The sequence below is a fragment of the Artemia sp. Qi Xiang Cuo genome, chromosome 18 (assembly GCF_049724085.1).
Source record: "Artemia sp. Qi Xiang Cuo chromosome 18, ASM4972408v1, whole genome shotgun sequence".
Lineage (NCBI taxonomy): Eukaryota > Metazoa > Arthropoda > Branchiopoda > Anostraca > Artemiidae > Artemia > Artemia sp. Qi Xiang Cuo.
This window is the reverse complement of record NC_142811.1, coordinates 15881626-15908839: the sequence shown is the minus strand read 5'-3', so window position 1 is coordinate 15908839 and position 27214 is coordinate 15881626. Positions and strand designations below refer to the sequence as shown.

Genomic DNA, 27214 nt, shown 5'->3' with positions numbered 1-27214 from the left:
ATTATTGTGAATTTGAGAGTATTAAGACGGTTACAGTGTTCCTGGGGGCGAAAGGGGCACAGTAAGGGATGGATATTAGTTTCCGTATAATCATTTTTAGGCCTTCAATTATCCACTAGGATTTTGAATCTTCGATCGAACGAACCACTTCAAAAGTTTATAAGACTACCCCTTCTATAAGAAGTGATCTTGAAAATTAGGTAGAAGTACATCACTCTTAACTTAGTCGATGCTTCTGCGTTTGACTGTTTCAACTAGTATTCTGCTAGAATTTTGATAGCTGAGGTTATCTAATTACTTTGACGTACATAGATTGGTCGGTGGGGTATTTCAAACTGTATTTATAAAAATATTCTATCGCTGAACCAAAATAAAAAAAACTTACCTCATAACCTTACTTTCACAGGAGATTGAGAGCAAGGATTTGCAAGGACAGCTTTGACTTTTAGCATGTAATATAAGTCTTAGGTTCAATGTGTAGAACAATAATTATTATGCTATATAGACTTGAAATAGGATGTACTGAAACGTATGCGCGTCCAAATAATAGCTGGTCTGTCCTTCCTCCTAATAAGTAAATTTACATTTTCTTATACAACCTAACACTACTATTACAACTAATAACACATTGCAACATTTGCAACAGTACACTGACAGAAGCTAACAGTCTCCTTCTCCACCCCAATCTGTCCAAAGCTTCGCACTTTATGACCCCTTTCCATCCCATTTGAGAACGTTTTTGTTTGGCCCTGAATAAATGGACAAAAAGCCCCCTATCGACGATCTTACATCCATAAGACATGGACTAACCAGTACTGTTATTGGAAGGGCTTTTTCAATATTTCCTGTACAAAATGCCTCAGTTTCTATCAGTTATGAGCACATCAACAATAGGTAAGAGCACACGTCCCACGAGATGCACAATAGGACCCTATCATTTTCTAGCACATTTCGTATGTCTGGTTCTTAAGCGTAACGTAGGTGTAAAGAACCCAATTAACACTTGCAATAATTTCACTTGACAGGTGCACTAAAGTCACCTGGTTCCCCTAAATAAGAATATTGTTTGAGGGTGTTGTTTCACAGTTAAAAAACTTTGGAAGAATAGGAAGATAAGTCTGCAAACCAAGATTAGAATATTAGAAGCTACAGTGATGACAGTGGTAAAATATGGCTCTGAAGCATAGGCGCTCCGAAAAGCGGATAAAGATTTGCTAGATGTTTTCCAGAGAAAGGGCTTAAGGATTGTTCTGGGTACCCGGCTGACTGACCGTATTTCAAATAATAGGCCATACCAAAAATGTGATTCAATACCGCTCTCTAGGGCTATAATGAAAGAAAGGTTGGGGTGGCTTGGGCACGTTGTGCGGATGAAGGATGACAGATTGCCGAAGATTGTTCTTTTCGGCCAACCATCTAGGGCTAAACGGAACGCAGGTCGTCCTCATCTGGGGAGGACGTCATAAAGAAAGATTTAAAGGAAATGACAACTTCGCGGGAGGTTGTAAAGGGAGGCTATGAATAGATTGGGATGGAGGAGGAGCGTCAGTAGCTGTGTTGGCCTCTGGCGGCTTGGTTTTGCGGTGAGTTGTTAGTAGTAGTAGTAGTAGACATGTGTTATCTTTTTTAAACTTGTCCAGAAAACAAACTTTTATTTTACTACATAGAAAACCTGTAGAGAGTGTGCAAAAAAACTCCGGTGGTACCCCTGACGATAAATACCCCTACTTTATGCTACAAAAATATAAATGTCAAGAGTTTACTAATTATTTCTCCTCCAAACTGCCCCTCTACCTGATCTTTTTTGTGGTTTACTATGATTTTTTACATTTCGTTCTAGTTTATTTCTTATCTTTCTTTCAAGTCTTGTTTTGCTTAAATAGTAATGAACACTAAAAATAACCAAACGCGCAATAGATCTGTGCACACTCATGCTACAAACTAATCACCTCTTATCTTTTTTACATTTTTTTTTCAAATCTATAATTTTATCTTTCTTTCAACTCTAATTTTATTTAAATAGTTATGAAAGTTAAAATTAGTATAAAAACGTGATAGATCTGCGCACAGTCTTGCTACAAATTATTCACATGTTATTGATTTTACATATTTTATTAAGCCTAATTGTATCTTTCGTTGGAATGTAATTTTATTTAAATACTAACGAAACCTAGAATCACAAACCTGGCACATCCTAGGCTGAGCCTAGATCACAGTCTAATCACAAACAAACGAAACCTAGAATCCAAAAGATCTGTCCACACCCCTCTACAACCTTATCACCTCTTATTCATTTTACATTTTCTTTCAAGGCTAATTTTATCTTTCAACTCGTATTTTTATTTAAATACTAACAAAAACGAATCTTCGCAACATGCCCGATTGATTTACGCACACCCTGCTACAATTTTGCTAGGTTTTAGGTCATTTATTATTTTCTTTTAAGTCTAATTTTATCTTTTTTCAAGTCCGCAGTAATAAAATAACCCCTAGCAACATGCGTGATCGATCGGCACACATCCCTTCTACAATCGAATCACCTCATATTTATTTTTATATTTTCTTTCGAGCCTAATTTTACCTTTCTTTCATCTACGTTTTTTAGCTCGACAGTAATGAAAACGACTCCTAGCAACAAGGGCGAAATATCTGCGCTGACTGCTGTTACGAGCTAATTACCTCATATTTATTTTATATTTTCCGATGAAGATTATCCGATATTTGATTATCCTGATAATCTTATTTATATATTACAAAGAAGATTCCAGACCTCCTCGAAACCTCATCTAGGGTAGTTTTATACTTTTATGATTAACTCTACACTTTGATTCTTAAACTTCAAAAGAATTGAGTCAAGTTTTTTTTTTTTTTTGCAAGAGTCTGTCGTTAGTAATTTGTATTTTCTTTCTTCTTTTTATCGTAATACACACCCCATCTAGTTTTAGCTTTGCCGAACATTTATATAATTATAAAATATATTTTCAGAAAACACTTAGTAAGTGTTGACATATATAGTCTGCTGTTTCAGTAATAAAATTATGCTTTCTATACATTTTGTGACATACCTAGACATGTCCACTTTTAAAAAGTTTTAATTAGCTTTTAAACGGGAGGTTATCAGGACTGGGATACTAGGGTGGGGGGAGGGGAGGGTGCACCATTGTGTTGCCCTCTGACTACTTATTGCTGAAGTGAGTTGTTAGTTGTCGTGTGTGTAGGCTAGTTGGTCATGAAAGCTATTTCAGCGAAATCACCATAGAAGACTTTCCTCAAGGCTGATCTTTCTGTTTAGATTCTTAAATATAGAACCCACGTTTCACTTTGAAGACCTTTGCTCTTTGCTAGTATATTCGACAGTTAAGTAAATAGGCCTAGGATGAAGGCAGAACTTTCTCAGTAGTGGTAGGGGGAGGATTAAATTTCTTTAGGAATGAAAAAAAAACTGTTGCAAAAAAAGATATCATAATTTTTCCTAAGCACAAAACTTGCATTCTCTTTGGAGGGATGACAACCCTGTCCTGGGGATGTCTTCAAGCGCATGTAAACTTATTAGATATAATTTTCCTGTAATTTTATAGTTTTCAGGGCTATTAGTATCTTTGATATTGATTAGCATAAAAAGGAGCATTGCATGAGATTCATCATGTGAGAATGACTTTTTGATCACAAACCTTTGAAAAATGTTCCAGCTTTCTTCAAAGATCCAACAATATTTGACAGGAAATTTTTCTTTTTTGAAGGAGAGTTAGTACCAGCCTGTGTCAACTGGAGCCAAGGATCTAGATAGGCTCCAGAGTGAGATCTACTCCTAGAGTGGTTTCTTAAAATCTTAGAGGATTCTTCAGCTATACCTCGATCAATTTCTTCTCGATGCAAATCTAAATATGGAGTTTTGGCCTGAAATCGGATTCAAAAATTACTTGAGTAAATAAGAAACTTTGTAACGAGATATTGTTATTGTAATTCTACACTGTTGAGGTATTATTCGGTTAGGTATTATTCTTAGGTATTATTTTTTTAGGTATTATTCGAAAAGAAAATTGGTATGAGCTTGATATTTTAAACCAAACAAATAGGAGTTCCAATTTCCTTTTATCAGACAGTAAGAAAACAGTTACAAAAGCTACTAGATATTTCAATCAAATAAATTAGTGATCATCATCAGCAGCATCATCGACAGGAAAATATTAGCATCGCTGCTGATCATAATCACTGATGTATATGATCGAGATATCCAGTAACTTTTGTATCTGTTTTTCACTGTTTAATAAACGGACCTATCCCTATTGGAACTTATTTGTTTCGTCATAGAAAGGCAGTGTGGTCTTTAAGAAATACAGACGTTGATATTCTAGATGCAATTAGGAAACTATTACTCGTTGAAACTCTTTGAAATCTCGATGCATTAAAGCTGCATTCACAAGCGTGTCTAGCTAGAATCCCATGTCTAGACACGTATCTAGCCAGAATCCAATGTCTAGGCAACGACCGTTCACATTTAAAATTCGGTGCTTAGCCAAAACTACAAATTTAGTTTCAAATTGTCATTTCTAGCCAATCAACGGAGCTTATGCGGGCAAAGGTTCAAATATTATAATCACTATTTTTACTGTCACAAGCTAATGGATGAGATAAGCAAAACAATTGCCTTAGTGTGCTTTATTATTTTGTCAGGTGTTGTATATTTGCCTAAAATGAAAAAAAACAATTAATGAGAAAAAAAAAATTAAATTTCAATTTACAAATGTAAACAAAAATGATGAAAATAGTGGATCTTGACACATTCTGATTGGCTGTAATCGAAAATCCTAGACATTGAGTCCTAGAGTCTAGAACTCAATGTCTACCCAAGCGCCTTGTCTAACGTGTCTAACTAAGCACCGAATTTTACTTGTGAACGGTCGTAGCCTAGACATTGGATTCCGGCTAGACACGTGTCTAGACATGGGATTCTAGCTAGACACGCTTGTGAGCGCCGCTTAAAGGAACTGATCAGCTATGAAATAGATTCAATATAGCTTTTATTGACATTTTTATCCTATGATTAAATAAAAAAAACAAGTTTTTTTAACTGAAAGTAAGGAACGACATTAAAACTTAAAACGAACAGAAATTATTCCGTATATGAAAGGGCTGTCCCCTCCTCAGCGCTTCGCTCTTTACGCTAAAATATTTTATTGTTTTAAAAAATAAAGTTGTGAGACAGAGTCAAACTTTAGCGTAAAGAGCGAGGCGTTGAGGAGGGGACAGCCCTTGCATATACGGAATAATTTCTGTTCGTTTTAAGTTTTAATGTCGTTCCTTACTTACAGTTGAAAAAACTTGTTTTTTTTATTTAATTTTTGAACGTTTTTGAATTAATGCAGGTTTTGATTTTGTCTCAACGTACATGAATAATTAAAACAATATTTTCATATTATATTTTTTTAAATGTCTTTCTAGAAAATTTTTTAATTTTATTTAATAACTTTTTTATTATTAATAAATATAAGTAACTTATAATTAACTTACGTAACGAACTTATATATTCATAAAATTTTAACACGTATATTAGGGGGTTCACCCCTTAGTCAATACCCTGCTCTATAAACTATAGTTCGAATTTTTTTCCAGTTCTTTAAAAATGACATCTTAATCACAATCAGTTGATCAGTTAAAAAACTTGTTTTTTTTTATTTAATTCCTGATCTTTTTCTTTAATAATGCTGGGAAATCCGGCGCCGCCTGCAGAGCCCTGCCCCGTCCCCCCTGAAAACTTGATTCATGGACAGATCCTTCCCTAGAGCCCCCGCCCCGCTCCGTCCCCCCCCTACCAGACAAAATCACCTCTGACAACGTCGTGCTAAGTAACACTAACAACTACTAAATGTTAACAATGAGTAAAGTTCATAACTTTCAGCCCTCCCCCTGGGGACTTTGGGGGATCAAGTCATCCTAAAAGACATTTTTATCATATTTTCGACCATGCTGAACAAAATGGCTATCTCAAAATTTTGATCGGGTGACTTTGGGAAAAAAATGAGCGTGGGAGGGGGGCTAGTTGCCCTCCATTTTTTTTTGGTCACTTAAAAAGGGCACTAGAACTTTTAATTTCCGTTCCAATGAGCCCTCCCACGATATTCTAGGACCACTGGGTCGATACAATCACCCCTGGGAAAAAAAACAACAAAAAAACAAACAAACAAACAAATAAACACGCATCCGTGATCTTTCTTCTGGCAAAAAATGGAAAATTCCACATTTTTGTAGATAGGAGCTTGAAACCTCTACAGTAGGGTTCTTTGATACGGTGAATATGATGGTGTGATTTTCATTAAGGTTCTATAACTTTTAGGGGTCTTTTCCCTTTTTTTCGAAAATAAACCAAATTTTTTCAGGCACGTAACTTTTGATGGGTAAGATTAAACTTAATGAAACTTATATATTTGAAATCAGTATTAAAATCTGACTCTTTTGATGTATCTATTGGTATCAAAATCCCGTTTTTTAGAGTTTCGGTTACCATTGAGCCGGGTCGCTCCTTACTTACAGTTCGTTACCACGAACTGTTTGATTGAGAGTTAAATAGTTTTCGTTAACTGAATTGTAAATATTTAATGGTAGTATTTCAATTATGACGCAATTTTGACGCCAAAAACCCTTAGAATACTATCAAACAATTAGTGACAATGAACTAAGCCACCGACCCATGGCAATAGCAAGCGAAACTTAAAAGAGCAGAAGTTTGAAGCAATATATATATATATATATATATATATATATATATATATATATATATATATATATATATATATATATATATATATATATATATATATATATATATATATATATATATATATATATATATATATATATATATATATATATATATATATATATATATATATATATATATATATATATATATATATATATATATATATATACATACATATATATATATATATATATATATATATATATATATATATATATATATATATATATATATATATATATATATATATATATATATATATATATATATATATATATATATATATATATATATATATATATATATATATATATATATATATATATATATATATATATATATATATATATAAGTTTAATGTTACCCATCAAGAGTTACGAGTCTGAGAAAATTTGTTTAATGTTTTAAAAAAGGGGGGGGGGAGGGGAAATGCCTAAGAAATCAAGTGATCTTAATGACAATCCAACCGTGAGATTCAGAATATTAGAGAACTCTACTATAGAGGTTTCAAGCTCCAATATAAAAAAATTTGGAATTTTCAATTTTTTACCAGAAGCAAGATCACTGATGTGTTTATTTGTTTGTTGTTTTTTTCCAGGGGTGATCGTATCGAGCCAGTCATCCTATAATATCGGGAAAGGGCTCATTTTATCGGAAATCAAAAGTTCTAGTGTCCTTTTACGTTACCAAAAATATTAGAGGGAAGCTACCCACCTCCCTACCCCGTTTTTACCCAAATTGTCAGATCAAAATTTGAGATAGGAATTTTCTTCAGTATGGTCAAAAGATCTGGAAAGTATGTCTTTGAGTATGATTTGACTTCCCACAGCCCCCGGGGAAGGGCTGCAATTTATGAACTTTGCCAATTGCTTACATGTAGTATTGGCTATTGGGAAGTATAACGATATTTTTAGAGGGGGGATTTTCAGGTAGGGATGCTTACGTGGGAGGAAATTTTCATGCAGGATGTTCCGTGGGAGAAGGGAATTTGCTTTGGGAGGGGAGCTGGATTTCCCAGCATTTATAAAAAAACTATCAGATATTAAATTTAAAAATGTAAAAATTGGTTTTAATTTGTAAAAAGCTTATTATTCTAACTAAACGGTCTTTGTGTTTCCTGAGTCATTCTTAAATAGTTGGAGCAAAAAGCCAAACTTTAGCGTGAAGAGTGAGGTACTGAGAAGAGGGCATCTTTCTCACATACGTAATAATTTCTGTTTGTTTTAAGTTGTAGGTGAAAAGACCGTAAAAGAGGCATCCCAAATTCTGCTGAGTGCAAAAGTATTTACCCCCCCCTCCCCCTACTCACCAATCCATGTTCCTAACCCTCCCCCCCCCCAGTGTCATCTGATAAATTAATGATGCCACCTCATCAACTCAAAAATGGACAATCAGAAGGAACTGAGGATCTTCTACGAATTTACTTAAATTGATTTTGCCTAGTATAGTTAATTTTCATGTTCATATAGTTAATCTTTCTTTCAAGAATGGTGTCTTTTCTTCTAGCATGAAGTCCACCCGTTTCATTGCACTGCATAAGGGGGGAGTTGTGAGTGACCCGTCTAACTATAGACCTATATCTATCCTTTCTGATTTTGGAAAGACTGTTGAACGTTGTTTGTATGTAAGAATTGTTAATTTCCTTGAAGAGAATAGCTTTTTTTAGTAAGTTTTAATTCGGGTTTCGTAAAGGCCGTTCCACGAAATATGCTATTTTGGCAGTAATCCAGTTTAATCATGATTTAACTTGGATAAGGATGATATTCCAGCTATTATATTTGTGGATATACGGAAAAAACATGATACTATAAGCCATATAATTTTAAAAGAAAAATTGTTAAATTGTGGCATGCAAGGTCAGGCTAAAGTGTTAATAATGTCATATTTGAAAGATAGAGTTCAGTGCATTGACGTGGGCGATGTTAAATCATTGTCTTCAAATCAATCAAATAATTTTGGGGTACCTCAAGGTTTAATTATAGGCCTTCTGTTGTTTCTAATTTACGTTAATGATATTAGTAATTCAATTGCGGAAATGGGGCTGACCGCACTATTCGCTGATGACACAGCCTGTACTGTTTTTGGAGTTGATGAAGATAGTGTATAACATAATTTAACTCTTGCATTTGATAGACTAGTAGTATAGTTTACTGCAAATAGGCTAGCTTTGAATATTTCAAAAACTAAATTTATAGTATATACAGGTTCAACACGAGCCCTTGCAGGACTTAATTTGATTAAATCTTTTGTGTTAAGTACGGAGATATCACGTGTTGATATTTTATGTTACCTAGGTATATTGGTTGAGTCAAATTTAAGTTGGAAGCCATATATTAATAGTCTAAGATTGAATCTTGGAAGGAACATAGGTATTATGCACTGTATAAAATTTATTTTGCATCTGGAAGCTCGGTGTTGTATTTATTTTGCTCTTGTTCATTCTTACCTAAAATACTGTCCACTTATTTACTTGAACACATTCAGACCTAATTTTATTCCACTCCAAAAACAACAAAATAATAAGATGCTTTGCATTTTAAAAGGTTTTCATCCCTCCCCAGCGTCTCTTCTAAACAAGTCTTCTACAAAGAGTTTATATTCTTTATTGAATATTCTTCCTGTTGAACTGGCACTCACTTTTCATTCGTTATTATTCAAAGTTAAGCACAATCTGCAGACACTGCCTAGCAATTTCTTTTTTTTTTTGATCGGTTCCCGTTCGCTGTGCCATCTTTGTACCCAACTCGCAATACACGCAAACTACGCCAGTCATTGATAATTTCAGATAGGTCCCGTTTCATAGGCAGCGCAATAGCGTTGCCTAAGGGAAGAATGATGTTAGCACAGTGTATGATTTATTTGTTGTTTTTTTTTTCTTTTAGACCAGGGCACTTCGTATCGAAGGAGTTATCCTAGAAACTTCGAAAAGGGCTCACTTGTTTGAAAATTGGAAGGGCTTGTGCCCTTTTTGATAGTTGAAAGTGACGGGAAGGCAACTAGCACCTCTTCGACGCACACCATTTCCCAAAACACATCCAATCGAAATTTTGAGATAGCAATTTCATTCAACGTAGTTGAAAGATCCGGAAATTATGTCTTTAAGGAGGACATCCCCCAAGAAAACCTCTGGGCAAGGGTTGTAAGTTATGCCCTTGTTTTTTTTCTTCTAGACCAGGGCAATTCGTATCGAAGGAGTTATCCTAGAAACTTCATAAAGGGCTCACTTGATTGAAAATTGAAAAGCCTAGTGCTCTTTTTAATAGTCGAATGTGATTTGAGGGCAACTAACCCCCCTCTCACGCCCACTATTTCCCCAAACACATCCAATCAAAATTTACAGATAGTCATTTTGTTCCAAATTGTTGCAAATTCTGAAAATTAGGTCTTTGAGGAGGACCAACCCCCCTCCTCTCCACAACCCTCAGGGCAAAGGTTGTAAGTTATGGCCTAGGGGCCTGTAAGATTTTTATAGAAATTATTGTCGTAGAAACTTCTAAAAGGGCTCATTTAATTGTAAATTGAAAGGGCTAGTGCCCTTGTTATTAGTCGACAGTGATGGGAGGGCAACTAATCTCCCTCCCGCACCCACCATTTTCCCAAACATATCCAATCAAAATTTTGAGATAGCCATTTTGTTCAATGTAGTTGAAAGTTCTGCAAATTTGGTCTTTTGAGGATGAAAAACCCCCCACAGTCCTCAGGGCAAGGGTTGTAAGTTATTCCCTGGGAGCATATAAGGTTTTTATAGATGTCATTGTCATAGAAACTCCAAAATGGACTCAATCAATTGGAAATTGAAACGGCTTCTGCCCTTTTAATACTCGAAAGTGATTGGAGAGCATTTAACCCCCCTCTCACGTGCATCATTTCTCCAAATACATCCAATTAAGATTTTGGGATAGCCATTTTGTTCAACGAAGTTGAAAGTACTGAAAGTTAGGTCTTTGAGGATGATAAACCCCCACACCTCTCAAGGCAAGGGTTGTAAGTTATGGGGGGATATTATGTTTTTATAGAAAGAGTTGTCGTAGAAACTTCAAAAAAGACCCATTTGATTGGGAATTGAAAAAGCGAGTGCCCTTTTTAACACTAGAAAGTAATTGGAGGGCAACTAACCCCCTCTCACGCCCACTATATCCCCAAACACATCCAATAAAAATTTGAGATAGCCATTTTTTCTGGAAAGTTCTGGAAATTAGGTCTTTCAGGATGACAAATTGCCTCCCCCCCCCAGCCCTCAGGACAAGGGTTATAAGTTATACCCTGGGGGCATTTAAGGTATTTATAGATCGTAGAAACTTCAAAAACGGCTCGTTCGATTGGAAATTAAAAGGGCTGTGCCCCTTTTACAGTTGAAAGTTATTGGAGGGTAACTAACCTCCCTCTCACGCTCACCATTTCCCCAAACCCGTTCAAGCAAAAGTTTGAGACAACCATTGTGTTCAATGTAGTTGAGAGGCCAGAACTTATGTCTTTAAGGATGACAATTCCCCTACAGCCCCCACGGCAAAGGTTGTAAGTTGTGCCCTGGGGGCATGTCATGTTCTTATAGAAAGCAGTTATCGTAGAAACTTCAAAAAAGGCTCATACAATTTGGAATTGAGAGGGCTAGTGCTCTTATTAATTGTCAAAAGTGATTGGAGGGCGAATGTCCCCCCCACGCCCATCATTTTCCAAATCACTTACAATCAACATTTTGACACAGCCATCTTGTTGAACGTAGTTGAAGGACCTGGAAATTATGCCTTTGAGTGTGACAATCCAGCCCTCAGTGTTAAGGTTGTGCGTTATGCCCTGGGGACACATAAGGTTCATATAGAAAGACTTGTCGTAAAAACTTCAAAAAGGGCTCATTTGACTGGAAATTGAAAGAGCTATTTGCCCTTTTTATTAGTCCAAAGTAATGAGAGGGTAAATTTTCCATGCCCATCATTTCCATTTTGTTCAATATATTTGAAAGATCTGGAAATAATTTTTTTTGAGGGTAACAAATCTCCCCAGTCCTCAGGGCAAGGGTTGGAAGTTACGTCCCGGGCCAATATAAGGTTTTATAGAAAGCATGTTCATATAAACTTCGGAGGGGGCTCATTGGATTGTTAATCAGACGCTCTAGTGCTCTTTTTAATATTAAAAGTGACCGGAGGGCAGCTATCCCCCCTCCACACAAACACGTCGTATTGTCCCGAGATGCATCTAATAGAAAGTTTGAGATAGGCATTCTATTCAAAATAGTCTAAATATCATATAACATGGCTTTTGGGGCTGAAACAAACACCAGAGATTAGGGACAAGGGTTATAAGTTATGCCCAGGGGATATTAAAGGTTTTTATGAAAGAGATAGTTGTTTAACTTTAGAAGAGGCTCAGTCTTCTCCCCTGAAAAATATTATGTCAATTTAAAACAGACAGAAATTAATTAATAATAACAATTTCAATGCAATAAGTCTTTCAAAAAGAAGTAAAAAATTCCATCCAGTCCAATATAAACAAAAATTGAATCAAATAATCTTTTGGGGTTTCATAAATGAAACCCCAAACAAACAGAAATTAAAATAAATAACAGAGGCAAACTATAAACGAGCAGAAATTAATATGAGTAGGGTTCTAAACCCCTATGCTATCTAAAAGCTGGAACATAATTTCTACTTTATTGAAACAAATTCTTTTAGATTTTTTCATTTTTATAACTTTAAGAAATCAAAAATTAATTAAGATTTTAAAGAATAAATATCAGCATATGTATATTAAACTTGAATGCACACTTTTTTCAGTAAATTCATTTTAATTTTTTAAGTAAAGTAAAAATTATATTCTGGCTTTTAGAATGCATAGGAGTTTAAATCCTACTTATATTAATTTCTGCTCGTTTTGAGTTTGACTCTGTTATTTAGTTTAATTTCTGTTTGTTTTGGGTTTCATTTATTTATTGATACTGATTTGTGATAGTTGCATGCTTGGTAGATTATTTGGTTATATTTTTGTTCATTTTAATTTAATGGAGCTATTTACTGTTTTTGAAAAACTTATTTTGTGGAAAAAGTTTTTTTAATTAATTTCTTTAAGAAATAGTGTGGTTGCTGCCTGGAACCAATACAAGTCTGTTTTTGATTTTTGATTTTTCGCTAGGAGCTTCAGAAATAAGTTAAAGTCCTTCCTTTTGGATAGTTATTAGTTATTCTACTTTTATTATTATTAATTTGATGTTTTGTTTTTGTTTTTTGGTCTTTTTCTCGGGTCTTCATTTTCCTCTTGTTGTCCAATTGCTTTTTGAAAAAATTGAATTTCTTTTTTTATTGTTGGGCGGGATGTCTGCTGTGCTGTAATGAGGAATTAATATGTCTTTTTTTTCTCTTTCTTCTTACTTTGATCAATCATCCATAGGTTTCGTTATTTATTACTTTAGTTTTTTTTATCGTTGCAAAACGAGCTTCTCTCTCTGCCAGATATTGGTATACTTAGTATGTTATGTATATATGATTCGAAAATAAATGAACCTCAATCTGAACCTATATGATATAAACCTTGCAACGTTTTAAGAGTTGTAACACTCATTCAAAAAAGATTAGTTAAGAAACCCTAAAAATGACCATTAACCTAGAATAAATACGTCGGTCAATATCTGGCGTAAAATATGGTCCGATTAATAAAAACTTCAATTTTCAGATTTCAAGCACTGAAAGTAATCATATTCTTTTGATAAATCTGCACTTGAATAGCCGATTCTTTTGATATTTTGATTGATATAAAAATCCCGTGTTTTAGAGTTTCGGTTACTATTGAGCCGTGACGCTCCTTTTTTATAGCTCGTTACCACGAACTGTTTGATTGATAATAACATGAAGAAAAAAGTCAAAATTGGAGGGTCTACTAAAGTCATGAGCATATTAATTTGAACTAAGTGCCAAAAATTGCTTTCCACTAGCATTCCTAATTCGCTTTCTAAGTCTAGCCGATTATTTTCATATCGAACATAATGACCTGACAGCTCTCTGCTAGTTGCGAATACTTGGAATAAGCTGTGGAAAGCTAAGCTGGAAGCTTTCCAGCTCGCTAAAAAACGTAAATTCTTACTGCTCGGTCTCCTGGCTTAGACTTGCTTGGTAATTTTCTTCCAGTTACTTGATCCTTTTCATTTGAAATTCTGAAAGTAAACCTTTCTGAAGCTTCATCATCTGATTCGTAACTCGTGATATTAGCATCGCTCCCCTCTTCCTTCTTGCTGCTTTTAGTGATCAAGTCTCTTTTCCTCAATCGAGGCATGGGCACAGGTTGTATTCGAGAGTCTTCAAGCTATTGGAATCAAAGAGTATGGGAAGCTAAAGGGTTGGAGACACGTAGCGTTTTCGCCATGTGCTTTGAAAGCGTATTAACTTGATCGACAAGTTGATTTTTTCGCAAAAGCCAATGTTTATTTGTAAATATTTTAAATTTGTCAAACATGACTGCTTTAAGAAAAAAACTCGTTTGGCCAAGCCATCAAGCACAAGGGTACCAATTTGGGGGTGAGGATTATCCCCCTTACAGTATGAAGAATATTTCTTGCTATTTTTTTTAGAGAAAAATGAAAAAAGGGCAAAAACTCCCCCTCCACCTAGATTATAATAAATACCAACTAAAATAAGTCTGTGCAAAAAAGTGAGTGTTAATCAAAAAGTAATTCCTAGTTCAAAAGTTTGTCTAAAATATGACCGTATTAAACAAACATGGTTATTTAAATCTCTGAAAATGCTTCGTTCGTCTTGCCACTAATACACAACAGCAGCTAGTTTTTTGAAAATTTAATAATTAAATACATCTTTTGTGTCTTTTTGGCAAAGTTATACTTATAGATTTAGCCAAATCTCTTACAAACAGAAATAATACAATCAGGTCCCATAATTTTCTTCGATATCACAGTACTACAATAACCTATATGGTCAATGTAATGGGATTAACAATTTTTTAAGCCCAGTGAATCCAAAAAGATCCAAATGTTACTCTTTTTCGTGCAGGGCAGAAACATTTTCCAATAGATTTGCAGAAATGAATAAGGCAAAAATCCTTATTACAAAAATAATTAATATATAGTTTTTATAGTATCATAGTATTTATAGTATTATAGAGTTAGTTTTTATGTGTGCTTTTGTGTTGCAATTGTTATGTTATTTTATTTTTATTTGCTATGGGCTATGTTTAGTTATTGTTATATATGTTATTATCATGTGTTTTGACTTTATATCTAACTGTGTTTGTTTTTGCCATGGCCCAAAGAGGCTTTTGTTTTGCAATAAATATCTATCTATTTATATTTTTAGTCATTTTGGCAAAACCGCTTTTTTAGCTTTTGTAAAATATAAAGCAAAGGGAAACAAGTGAAATAAATAAAAACAAAACAAATAATACTAATATTTCTATTTAGGTTTTTATGATTAACTTCATGAGACGACTAGGATTTTTCTCCCTTATCACTTTCCCATACCCTTTGATTAGTGTGCAAAACTAAGTCGCTGCTCCTTAAATTGTCCTGGTTACTCATTAGACCACACTTCTCTTTTTCTTTCTCGGTTGCTACTTTAGCCAAAATTTCTTTCTCGAAAGATGTTTTCAAAAACAATATTTTTTCTTCAAAATTTGAAGATTGTTCCTTAAGCATTGCTTGGAGAGCTATTTGATATTCTTCCTCCTAGAATCAAATATCTTGGTTTTAAAAAATAACAAGTTAACATCAATATTTAGAACTTGATAAATTTATTATTTATCATGGTTGTGGAATCAGACACAAACAGATAAATAGTAATGAAAACTTTAAAACACATTTAAAAGAAAAACAACTGTCAAATGAGGAAAACTCGAATAGCCTGAAACCCCTTAAAAGGGTGTCAGATAGAAATAAAAATTGGACCAGTAGAATCATCATAGCTGAAAACCCCATTTAAGGGAACTGCAGTACCCATCTTGACCAATAAGAAAAACCAATTTCTCGCATGGGAAACATTGTTAGACATGACAGATATGACACGATGAAATATCTCTAAAAATAACTATTCTAAAAAAGTAAAAGTGAAAAAAAAGGAAAATTACTTGAGCCACTGTATAAATGGTGAAAAGGCTGAATTCGAGTAGAGGGCAAGGTACTACCACGGGGCGAACAACAGGGCGAACAAAATCACACGCCTATTCAGGGAGCCAATCAGAGAGCTACAATACGAACCGGAGTGACATCATATCTGATCTTTCAAGAATTTTGGCATTGATTTGCGTAATAGCCCCAAGAGGTCTGAGAAACCGCTCATACCAACCAAAACTAATATAAGGAAGGATTTTCAGTATAGTTGTTATTAATTTGAGAATAGAATTCAAGGAGAGAGAACAGTTTGACTATACTCGTTTATTTATTTGCCAAAATATATATTTGCAATAATGAATGGTAGGCTTACACTATTAGAAGTTGATAGTGGAACTGGTAGCAGCAGCAATGATGCAAGAGTACCAAACATTGCAGTAGAAATCACAAGAGGATCTGATTTTATCTTTGAGTAAATTTAAATTGGAGGACCAATAATGCTTCGCTGCGAAAGTTGATTTAGTACATATACATAGACTTCAAGGTGCTTTAAATGCAATAGTAAAGCATGCTGAGGACAATAAGTTATATCTGCAATTGTGTATGTAATATATTATTGTTGTAATTATACTCACACAAAATAAAATTGTTTCGAAATCGAAAATGTTCTCTTTCTTTTAGTTATATTTTTTAAGTAGGTTACCAAATTTTCTTGAAGTAGAACGAATTGTGGTTAGTCTAGAGTCAGCAATGAGACTGTTAGGATTGAAAAATGAATGAATTTGAGATTCTAGATGATGATTTTCTCGAGTTATCTCTTCAACGGAAAATATTTTCTCAAAGAACACTTGACAATATAATGTGGAATTATCCTCCATCGTTTGACTATTGTATGCAGCTTTTACGACGTGACTCAAATGCATATATTTAATTTATTGATATATTAATTGAAACAAAAGCAAAATAATATCGGGGATATACTTTTGAATACATTGCCATAGATTCTATCTAGATGTCTCTCTCGTCAAAACAGGTCATGTAACGTCACAAAATTACTCCTCTTTCTCCCCCTCTGAATTTATCAAACGTAGATCAGCTTCATTTTAACTGTGAGAGAGTTAACACTGGAAACAAAAATTTTCTATGCATGTCCACTATGTATGTATACTCTTGGCAGTTGGTCATCATGTGAGAATTGTGCAATTATTGATGAGTATATTAAAAATTGTAAATTATGCAATCCATGTCAATTACATAGAGGATACGCAGTACAAACTAAAGGCTGTAATTCATGTCTTGAAGAGATATGTGAATCTCGCCCTAGAGGGCAACTATGCTCCAATTGTCACTATGATAAATGTGATCAGTTGAGGAATACCCATCCTGGTATGAATGAAAAGAACACTAAACGAGATTTAAGTTTATCTCTACGAGATCGGTTTCGTTGTGTTTTTAAATTATTTTGGGAGGAAGAATCAGGAGTACGATTCAACAGTTGGAGTAACAAGACAATTTGGTTTCTACGTCATCGTTGTGACGACACTGCCTATTATGACTATAAACCTAGTGATTTTTATTTGGCTGTTACAGAATGTGACAACTTGAAAGCACTGTATGTGATATTGCTTCAAGTAGGCAAATTGAAACACGTTAATTTCATAATATGAATGTAAATAGCATCATTTACTATAAAAGGAGATATAATAAGAGTGAAGTTAAATTGTACTGTAGAAAATGTGACCCTGACTTTGCAGCCAATCAGGATCAATATACAGTGAATTCAAATGATCTACCAACATTAATTGTTCTCAACAGTTGCCTATACACAGAAGAAGAAGAAGAAATCTAAAGTGAACAATAAAGACATTGTTATTGTGTATATACATTTTTTATTAATAAACAAATTTACACACATTTTTAAAACACTTTACTCGTAGGGCACTAAAATCAATATTATACAGGTCTAGGAGCATATTTTCCACCATAAAGTCATTCAGACGTGGGTTGTCTGCGTAAATGTTGAGAAACTGCTTTTAAGTATAACCACGACATCTCAAAACAAAATATAGTAGCGCAAGAAAACTGCAACTTTTATTCTCTAGATCCTGCACTCTCTTCTGGTTGTGAATAATAGTTTCCCCACTGCTTTCAATATAGTTGTTGATGAGTGGAGTGTAGAATGTATAAGGTAGGCCGAGAGGATCAAAATATTCAACAGTCTTCGTTGTTTGAAAGATGTACAGCCAATGACCTGTCTCTACAGTCGATGTACTGCTATTAACAATGATAATGGTATTTTTTGCACTTTGAAATTTTCCAAGGAAGTCCGATGGTATACATAAGCATCTGTATTTGGACATGTAGGGGTCCATGTTAAATACACTGATTATTTGACTAGTGTTCATGGTGCAAGGTCTAGTATAACACTACCTTCAGGATGTATTTCTCAATAAGTTTCAAATTGATTTAACAGGATTTGTACAATGCTTACAGCTAATAGATTAGCATATGTGTACTGTAAATATAAGCACTCTGTTGACACTAGTATCAAACCCTGATGAATAGAATGATGCAGTACAATGATACCATGTTTTTTAGTGAACATTTCTTTATTAATTTCATTTTATGTAGCATTGAATCATAATCTAAGGTTTGTATTGTCAAATCACTCAATTTCCTATAGGTTTTTTTAAAACATGGCCTGTAGAGTGGGATTCCTTTTACTTTGGATACAAGAGATGAAAGCCCAAACATCTCAAATTTATGTGGGCAATCTGTCCATGATCCTATTGCACTAGCCCTTTTTACAAAACCCAATGCTAATTTTGGTGTAATTTCGCCATTGATAAAGGATGAGTCGGTGAAGGTGTGCGAGCCTGTAGCAATATGACGTTGATTGGTAATCGTATGAAGAACAAATAGTTTAATATTATTCCCACTGTTCCTTAGTGTCTCCACTGCCAAAGCAAAAGAACTCATAACCTGCTGCTTTCGTACATGTAGTATTGCTGAGGTGAGAGAGAGAGAGAGAGAGAAAGAGTTACATAAGGATTGGCAGGAAGTTCCTTTCGTAAAATGAAATTGGACGGAACAAGCGTCAATTTTATATCCACTTTAATATTTGGTGGTAGCCATTGGGGTATGTTAAATATCTCGTGATATATTTTTCTAACTAGATGTAACTCACTAGTTGTAGCATTTTTAAATGCATTTGTACTATCAGTATCTGTAATATATTCATATCCATTGAAGGAGCCTCTCAATTCCTTGTATGACTTTGGTGTCATCTACATGAACTGCATATAGCTCGTTTAATTTGAAATATTGTTGCTTGTGCTTACCAATGTTCCATTTATGTAGACAGTGATTTGTCGAAATAAATCATGTAATATAGAATTTTCATGGGATATTCCATCAGCAGGAATCGGCATTCTGTTGTCGGATTTCTTGACTATCACAAGTAAATCTATAAATGTCGAAGAAATGTCCATAAAGTAGTCTGAATTAGAATAAATTGGAAAGTGGATATTATCGGAGAGCGGTTGCTGTGGATAGAATTGTTCATAGTATCCATATTATAGACTCACATCAACATTCTCTGCATTAAATAGATTTAAAGATTAAGTGAATGAAGCATAGGAATCCTTATGTGGTAGATATTCCATTGTTCAGTCTATGAAAAGAAATCCAGTTTCGATCGAACAATTCTCTTCCTTGGGCTTCTTCTTCTTCTACTAGTGCTTATTGTAGTAGTTGTCTTTTTCCTACTTTTCATTGATATGAGTGATGACTTTCGTTTCTGACCTGAGTAGAGGTTTCTGACCTTTCGTTTCTGACCTTTTTAAACCTTTACCATTTTGTTGAGATTTCAATTGCTCGCCAAGGGATCGCGCACTGGACCTAAGATTATCCAAAGCACTTTTTTAAAATCCTTGCCAGAGATCCAATCGTATAGTATAGAGGATGCAAAATCTGTCGCAGCCGGTACAATATATTTTTGCAGCCATGGGTAGTGCAGAGCGAAACAGCTTAGCAAACCAACTGCCAAGACCTCTTCCTTGGGCTTCTAACAATTCTCTTCCTTGGGCTTCTTCTTCTTCTGCTTATTGTAGTAGTTGTTTTTTTCCTTCTTTTCTTTGATAGGAGTGATGTCTTTCGTTTCTGACCTGAGTAGAGGTTTCTGACCTTTCGTTTCTGACCTTTTTAAACCTTTACCATTTTGTTGAGATTTCAATTGCTCGCCAAGGGATCGCGCACTGGACCTAAGATTATCCAAAGCACTTTTTTAAAATCCTTGCCAGAGATCCAATTGTATAGTATAGAGGATGCAAAATCTGTCGCAGCCGGTACAATATATTTTTGCAGCCATGGGTAGTGCAGAGCGAAACAGCTTAGCAAACCAACTGCCAAGACCGTAGCCAGACATTGATGAACGACCTTTGTAATAGTTAATTTCATTGCCCATTTGTTTTGGACCAAGAGTAGTAACGTAGCAGTCAATATTAGGACAAATGAATACCATTTTTCTATTAGACATCTTTGGTATTAATGAATACCGAATTAATGAGTACCGAATTAATACCGTAATAATGATGATATTAATGAATACCATTTTTCTATTATCATCTTGTTTTTGTTTTTCATCATCTTGTTTTTGAACACCGACAACGACGGGTCGAAAATGACATGTAATCACAGCCAAACCTTTTGATATTGCTAGAATCACCTAATTAAGTTCTTAGTGTTAACTGACAGAGCTCCAAATAAGAAGTGTTTACAGGGATATAATGAAGATGCTTTATATTGTAAAGATGAATATGATCTTGACTGGTTGTTTGTTCTAGAACTCAGTTAGTGTCACTCGGGCCACTATTTTGGACTCCTGATTTTAAAGGAAAACAAAGATTTGTTACGCAAATCAACACAGTATCTACAGTGATTGCAGACGTATTTTGAATTGGAGCATGCTGTCAAAATCGGGTCGAAATTTTCTCAAACAAAGCACCCAGTCCGTGAAGGCTGAAGAGATCTGGAGAGATCATTGATTTAATGCCCTAACAAGCTGAGAAACAAGTGTGGTTGTTTTGGTTCATAACGTCCTATTGTGTTATGTTGTGTGGTTTTTTTGGTTCATAACGTCCTATTGTGTTATGTTGTGTGGTTGTTTTGGTTCATAACGTCCTATTGTGTTATGTTGTGTGGTTGTTTTGGTTCATAACGTCCTATTGTGTAGTTATCGAAATTTTACTATTTTGGTTGTATTTAAATGTAACACGAAAAAATTCCTTTAACAAAACGGTAAACTAAGGAATGTGTATATTAAAGGATGTCTACAGGAAGAGTGAAAATTAATATGGATAATAGTTGGATTCTAGGCGTTTACCCCTCCCCCCTCTCCACCGCAGAAAATAGAGTTTTCCCAATTTGAGATTTTATTTGAGTTGTGTTTTTTTTTTAGTTCGTTGAGAAGATCTAAGGAATGTAAAAAAGTGTAATTTACACACCATAAGCATCTTAAAAACTTAAAAAGAAAATCACAAATCCATTTTTGTTGAAAGGACTTTCATATGAATTTCTGTGACTTTTGGCAGTAGCGGGCACCAAGTTCAGAAAAAAAGAAGAAAACATGTAGGCAAAAAATCATTAAAATTAAGCTAAAAATATATGGCACCAAAAGTTTAAGAAGGTTTAGTTTTCATTCGAAACCATAGTTGGCTTTGGGAGCCAACACATTCTTATTGTTTAAGTGTTTACGGACGAAAGCGTTGTCAAATTCTACGAGTTAGTTTTTCTAACCTTCCAAGTGTAAAACTGCCACAAATCACAATCCATAAATAAATGAAACCCAAAACGGACAGAAATTGCAATAAATAACCAATTCAAACTCAAAACGTGCAAAAATTAAAAAGATTGGGCTATCAACCCCAATGTCCAAGGTCGTACCCAGAGGGGGGGGGGATTGACCCGAAAAAAAATATTTGAGTAAAAACCCCTCAGAAAAAAAATCCTGGGTTCGGCCTTGCCCATGTCTTCTCAAAACTAGAACATAATTTGCAATTTATTAAAAAAAGTGGATTGTCAGTTTAATATATATATATTCTTGTAGTTATTCCTTAAAGTCTTAATGCTTCTTTATTTATTATAAGTCAAAAAAGTGAGAACATCTAAAATGTATTTTGTTTTCAGTTAAGTGCAAACTATGTTCTGAATTAAGTTCAAATTATGTTCTAAAAAACCGAGTTTGACTCCGCTATTTATTGTAATTAATTTAAAAAACTTTCCGAAAAATAAGTTTTTAAAATAAAATTAAAGGCCATTTTAAACTTAAGCTCTGTATATACAAATACATTTTAAAATTCAAACTAACAGAGACCAGAAAATACTATTAAAGAATAAATGAAACCCAAAACGAACAAAAATTAAATAAACAATCATAGCAAGAAACATACAACAAGTAATATTATAAATGAATAAATAGATATTAAAGCGAGTAATACTTAGATTGAATATGAAAATCAAGCTTAAAACTAAAAAAAATAGTTTGCTATTAAAGTATAAATGAATCTTAAACAAATAGAAATTAAATAAACAATCAAAGCGAACAAACATAAAATATTTATTAATGTAAATGAATAAATAAATCTTAGAACAAGTGAAACTTAAATTGAATATGCAAATCAAGTTTGAATCGAATAAAAATAATTACAAACAAGAGTTTGGGTATCGCCTCACTGCAGAAGTCTAAAACCTAGTGCGTCATTGGCGCCTTACTGAAAACTATACGAGTCTTGAACAGTCTTGGAAATTATAAACAAAATCAAATTAAATATTAGATATATAATGATATTAATTGTTGAAAGATCTATCAGTTCAAGATTCTTTTTTTCACTGTAATTTTTATTTTCATTTTCAATGCTCTAAGAACTGGAAAAGAATGAATTTGTAATATACGAGTAATTCGTTTTCAGTTAAGCGCCAATGACGCAAAAGGCTTTAGGTTTTTACAGTTAAAGAAGGGGGCAGTATCCAAATTTTGTTTGTAGTAACACTATATTTGTCTTGACCAATCTTGGAAAGAACTAATAAATTAATCTGAATATTTTATGTATAATGATATTAATTGCTGAAAGCTCAGTTCAAAATTTTACTGTAATTTTAATATTTATCTTCAATATTAAGTACAAAAGAAAACATTTGTAATATAATTCGTTTTCAGTAAAGCACCAATGACGCAGTAGGTCTTAGGCTTCTGCAGTGAGGCGATACCTAAACTCTTGTTTGTAGTTATTTTTATTCGATTCGAACTTGATTTGCATATTCAATTTAAGTTTCACTTGTGTTTAGATTTATTTATTCATTTACATTAATATATATTGTATGTTTGTTCGCATTGATTGTTTATTTGATTTCTGTTCGTTTTAAGTTTCATTTATACTTTAATAGCAAACTATTTTTTTTCGTTTTAAGCTTGATTTTCATATTCAATCTACTCGCTTTAAGATCTATTTATTCATTTATATTATTATAAAAATGGCCTTTACTTTTCTTTAAAAAACTTATTTTTCGGAAAGTTTTTTAAATTAATTTTATTTCGTTTTTGATTGCAAAGATTTTCAAGTTTTTATGGCATTGGGGGGGGGGGGGGGGGTTGCTTACTGTCCGGTTATTCTTGACTTTAAAAAACATATCCAGAACTTGCAATTGAAATCGAATGAGGCTTTTTTCAAAGTTTATACGATTACCTCTTTGATAAAAACCTTATATATGAACAATAGACAGCTTGCATAACTTGTAGACAGCGATTAACAACAATGAATGGATTGGAAAAATAGCAAATTTAATTAATGTAATCTTGCGTTAATTAAGTAAATTACATTACTATAGACTACGTTAGGGGGGGGGTGCCCCCTCGCCCCTCCCCTGGATCCGCCACTGCCTTACGCTTGCTGTTTCTTTCCTTGTTAGGGAGGAGAGCAAATACCTAATAGGTGTGTGTTAATACCAAAACATTCTAACTCTCATTGGGCCTTTAGGTATAAAAAGAATTAGTTCAAAGGAAGGGGTGGGGAAAAAGGACAGGCATAGGGGGGGTTATTTGCCCTTCGATTGATTTTGACTTTTAAGAGCTGGACTAGAACTTTCAATTTCCAATCAAATGAGCCCTCTCTGAAGTTTATACGAGAATCCCTTCCTTCCCCTGGGCCCTGGAGGGTTTTGTCGACGCCAAAGTTATGTTACTTAACCTTTCAACTATTTTTAACAAAATGATATTTTTAACCCTTGCATATAAAGCAGCTCTGGGGGGAAAATAATTAACAATATTAAAGGTCAAGCTAAGCTTGTATACCTCCATGGCAGTGATGGTAGTTACAGGCAATGAGGCTCGATCTTCCGTCCCTGGGCAGCAGAGGAAATCCGTCAGCGCACCTCAAAGCGGTGGAAGGGTGTAAACACCACTGAGCTCCACGCCGAGCGATTTGGTGGCCAACGCGCTCCGGGTGACCCGCAAGACTGGGGACCTTGCAGTCAACTCTATTCCCAAGAAACATCGATGGATCTGAGACCTAGAAGAAAAGTTGTAACGGCTACGGCGTCCCCGGCAAGCGACGCGGCCCCTGTATTGGCGCGGGTGTCGAGAAGTAAACAAGCCAACCTTACTACGGCGTTCCCGGCAGGCGACGCGACTTCGAATATAGCGGCGAAGTCGAAAAATCCTTTTCATGCCATAAATCTAGGAAAACCCACTACAGTCATTAAACAGGCAAAATCTAGAATAAATGTGGGATGCTGGAATGTAAGATCCATCAAACAAGAAGCCACGCAAGTTTTTCTTGTCCATGAGATGGAGAAGTACAACATAGACATACTTTGCATATCCGAGACCAGAATTTCAGGTTCTGGGTCCATAGTTATTACAGCTCCTGAAACGCTACATCAATTCCATTTTTTCTACTCCGGAGTAGAGGATAATTCGGGACTCCACGGAGTTGGTTTCATCATGAGCCAAAGAACCAGAAATGCTCTCCTAGAATGGGAACCAGTCTCCTGTAGACTTTCCAGAATCAGACTAAAAGGAAACCCCGCAAATGTGTCGATAATTTCTACCTATGCCCCCACCTGTGACGCTGCTGATACAACCAAGGATGATTTCTACGGCGAGCTACAGCAGCTGTCTTCTTCTGTTGCTGCACGTGATTACTTGATTGTTGCTGGAGACTTCAACGCAAGAGTTGGTCCCTCTGACCAAACCACAAGACAAGTCCTGGAAAAATTTGGACAAGGTCACAGATGCAAGAATGGGCAAAGGTTGGTAAACTATACCTTGATGAACCACCTTGTTGTCACCAATACCATATTTCCGCACAAACCTAGCCACCTTTTAACTTGGAATTCAAATGACGGTGTCACTAAGGCTCAAATAGACTTCATTCTCGTACACCAGCGCTGGAGAAGCTCCGTACAGGACTCTCGCTCTTACAACGGCGCGGACACAGGCTCGCAGTCTGGGTCTGACCACAGGATTGTTGCTGCAAAAATTTTGCTACGTCTTGCAACTCGGAGGAAAAACAAACCCAAGGCCGGATTCGACATCGGTAAGCTCCAAGACAAAGAACTTCGGCAGGCCCTCATTTTGGAACTGACTAACCGATTTGACGCCCTCTGTTCTTATTAAAACCCACCCCCCTATAAGAGTTGGTAGACATTTAAAACAGTTATGACAGAGACTGCTTTTGATATCCTCGGCCTACAAAAAATCAAACGACAGCACTGGATTACCGCTAGGACCCTGTCAATAGTCGGTGAGTTAAGACAAAAGATGAGCGGCCCTAAAGAAGAAACAAAAGAGCTGCGCAGGCAGGTAAAACGCTCTGCTCGTCTGGACCGCCGCCAAATGTGGGAAGATGTTACCGTGTCGTTAGAGAAAGCAGCACGCTCACATGATACCCGCAAGCTTTACCAGATCCTGAAAGAGTCCGTTGGTAAGAAAGCTGCTGTCTCAGAAATAGTCTAAGACAGATCAGGAAAAATCATCAGTTGTCAGAAGGAGCGCTTAGCAAGATGGAAGGATCATTTTCAGATCCTCCTAAACCCATCCCCGTCATCCGCCTCTGATGCTTTCCCACCTGCTGTTTCTAAAGAACCCTACGACGTCGAGCTGGATACCCCGACCAGAGCCGAAATACTAAAAGCGATCAAGACCCTGAAGAACCACAAAGCCCCAGGTGAAGACGGCCTCCCCCCGGAAGTGTACAAACAATGCCCTGAGGTCACTACTGAACAGCTCCATGGCATTCTCGAAGAAGTGTGGAGGACCAATTCTTTCCCAAAAGATTGGAAGACATCAGTCATTCTCCCCTTCTATAAGAAAGGAGATAAAACCGAATGCAAAAATTACCGCGGAATAAGTCTTATAGACATTGCGGTCAAAATATTCGGGATTATACTCTTGAACCCCTTCAAAGGGGCAAGGGAGGAAAGAACCCGAGAAAATCAAGCCGGCTTTCGGCCAGGTAGAGGCTGTACTGATAATATCTTCGTTTTTCGCCTCATTATCCAGCAGTTTGAAAGGTACAATCTACCCCTGATCTTGATGTTCCTGGACTTCATTGCCGCCTTCGACTCTGTCACTCGCCAGAAACTTTGGAAGATCCTATAGAATGACGTAATGCCGCTGAAGTTTGTTGAACTGATGAAGGCATACTATGACGCGTCAGTGAGCCGAGTTCGAGTCTATGGTGAAGAAACTGAAGAATTCCTGGTTGAGTTCAGAGTAAAATAAGGGTGTGTCCTCTCTCCGACTCTGTTCAATTATTGCGTCGATTGGGTGCTTGAAAATGCACTGTCGTCCTATCCAGGAGTTCAGATCGGACAGAATCTCTCACTGACTGACCTCGATTATGCGGATGATGTTGGCCTCCTTTCAGAACCCGTAGAAGCTCAAAACATGCTTGACAACGTGGTGGCCTGGGCAGACCCAATCGGCTTCAAAGTCAGCACAGAGAAAACGAAATTCATGGCAATTAACCACGACACAGGACCATTCACACTAACTGTCAATCAAGTTCAACTGGAAAAAGTCAACTGTTTCACATACTTAGGCTCCCAAATATGTATTGACGGATCCTCCGACGCTGATATCCAACAGAGAATACAGAAAGCGCAGACAGTCTTTGCCTCCCTTCGGAAACCCTTATGGAATCGCCGCGAAGTCAGTGTCCGAACGAAAGTTCGAATCTACATGGCACTAGTCCGCACCATTCTCCTTTACGGATGCGAAACATGGTCGGTAAAACTACAGCATGAGAATACGCTGAAGGTGTTTGAGCATATCTGTCTGCGAAGAATTCTCAGAATACAGCTGCGTGACCGTATCTCCAGCACGGATCTACGTCAAATGTGCAATATTCAGA

The 27214-nt window shown here is 35.5% G+C and overlaps 1 protein-coding gene across 1 annotated transcript in view; it reads right to left on the bottom strand.

Moving 5' to 3' along the window:
* DZIP1 (DAZ interacting zinc finger protein 1) overlaps nucleotides 1–27214 on the bottom strand; it is a 197446-nt gene that overhangs the window by 26392 nt on the left and 143840 nt on the right. Inside the window, exons 5-7 of the mRNA XM_089104600.1 lie at nucleotides 15219–15422; nucleotides 13832–14050; nucleotides 3672–3897 (exon numbers count right to left, since the gene is read on the bottom strand). Of these exons, the coding sequence (XP_088960726.1) occupies nucleotides 3672–3897; nucleotides 13832–14050; nucleotides 15219–15422 (649 nt within the window). The remainder of the gene's footprint in view (nucleotides 1–3671; nucleotides 3898–13831; nucleotides 14051–15218; nucleotides 15423–27214) is intronic.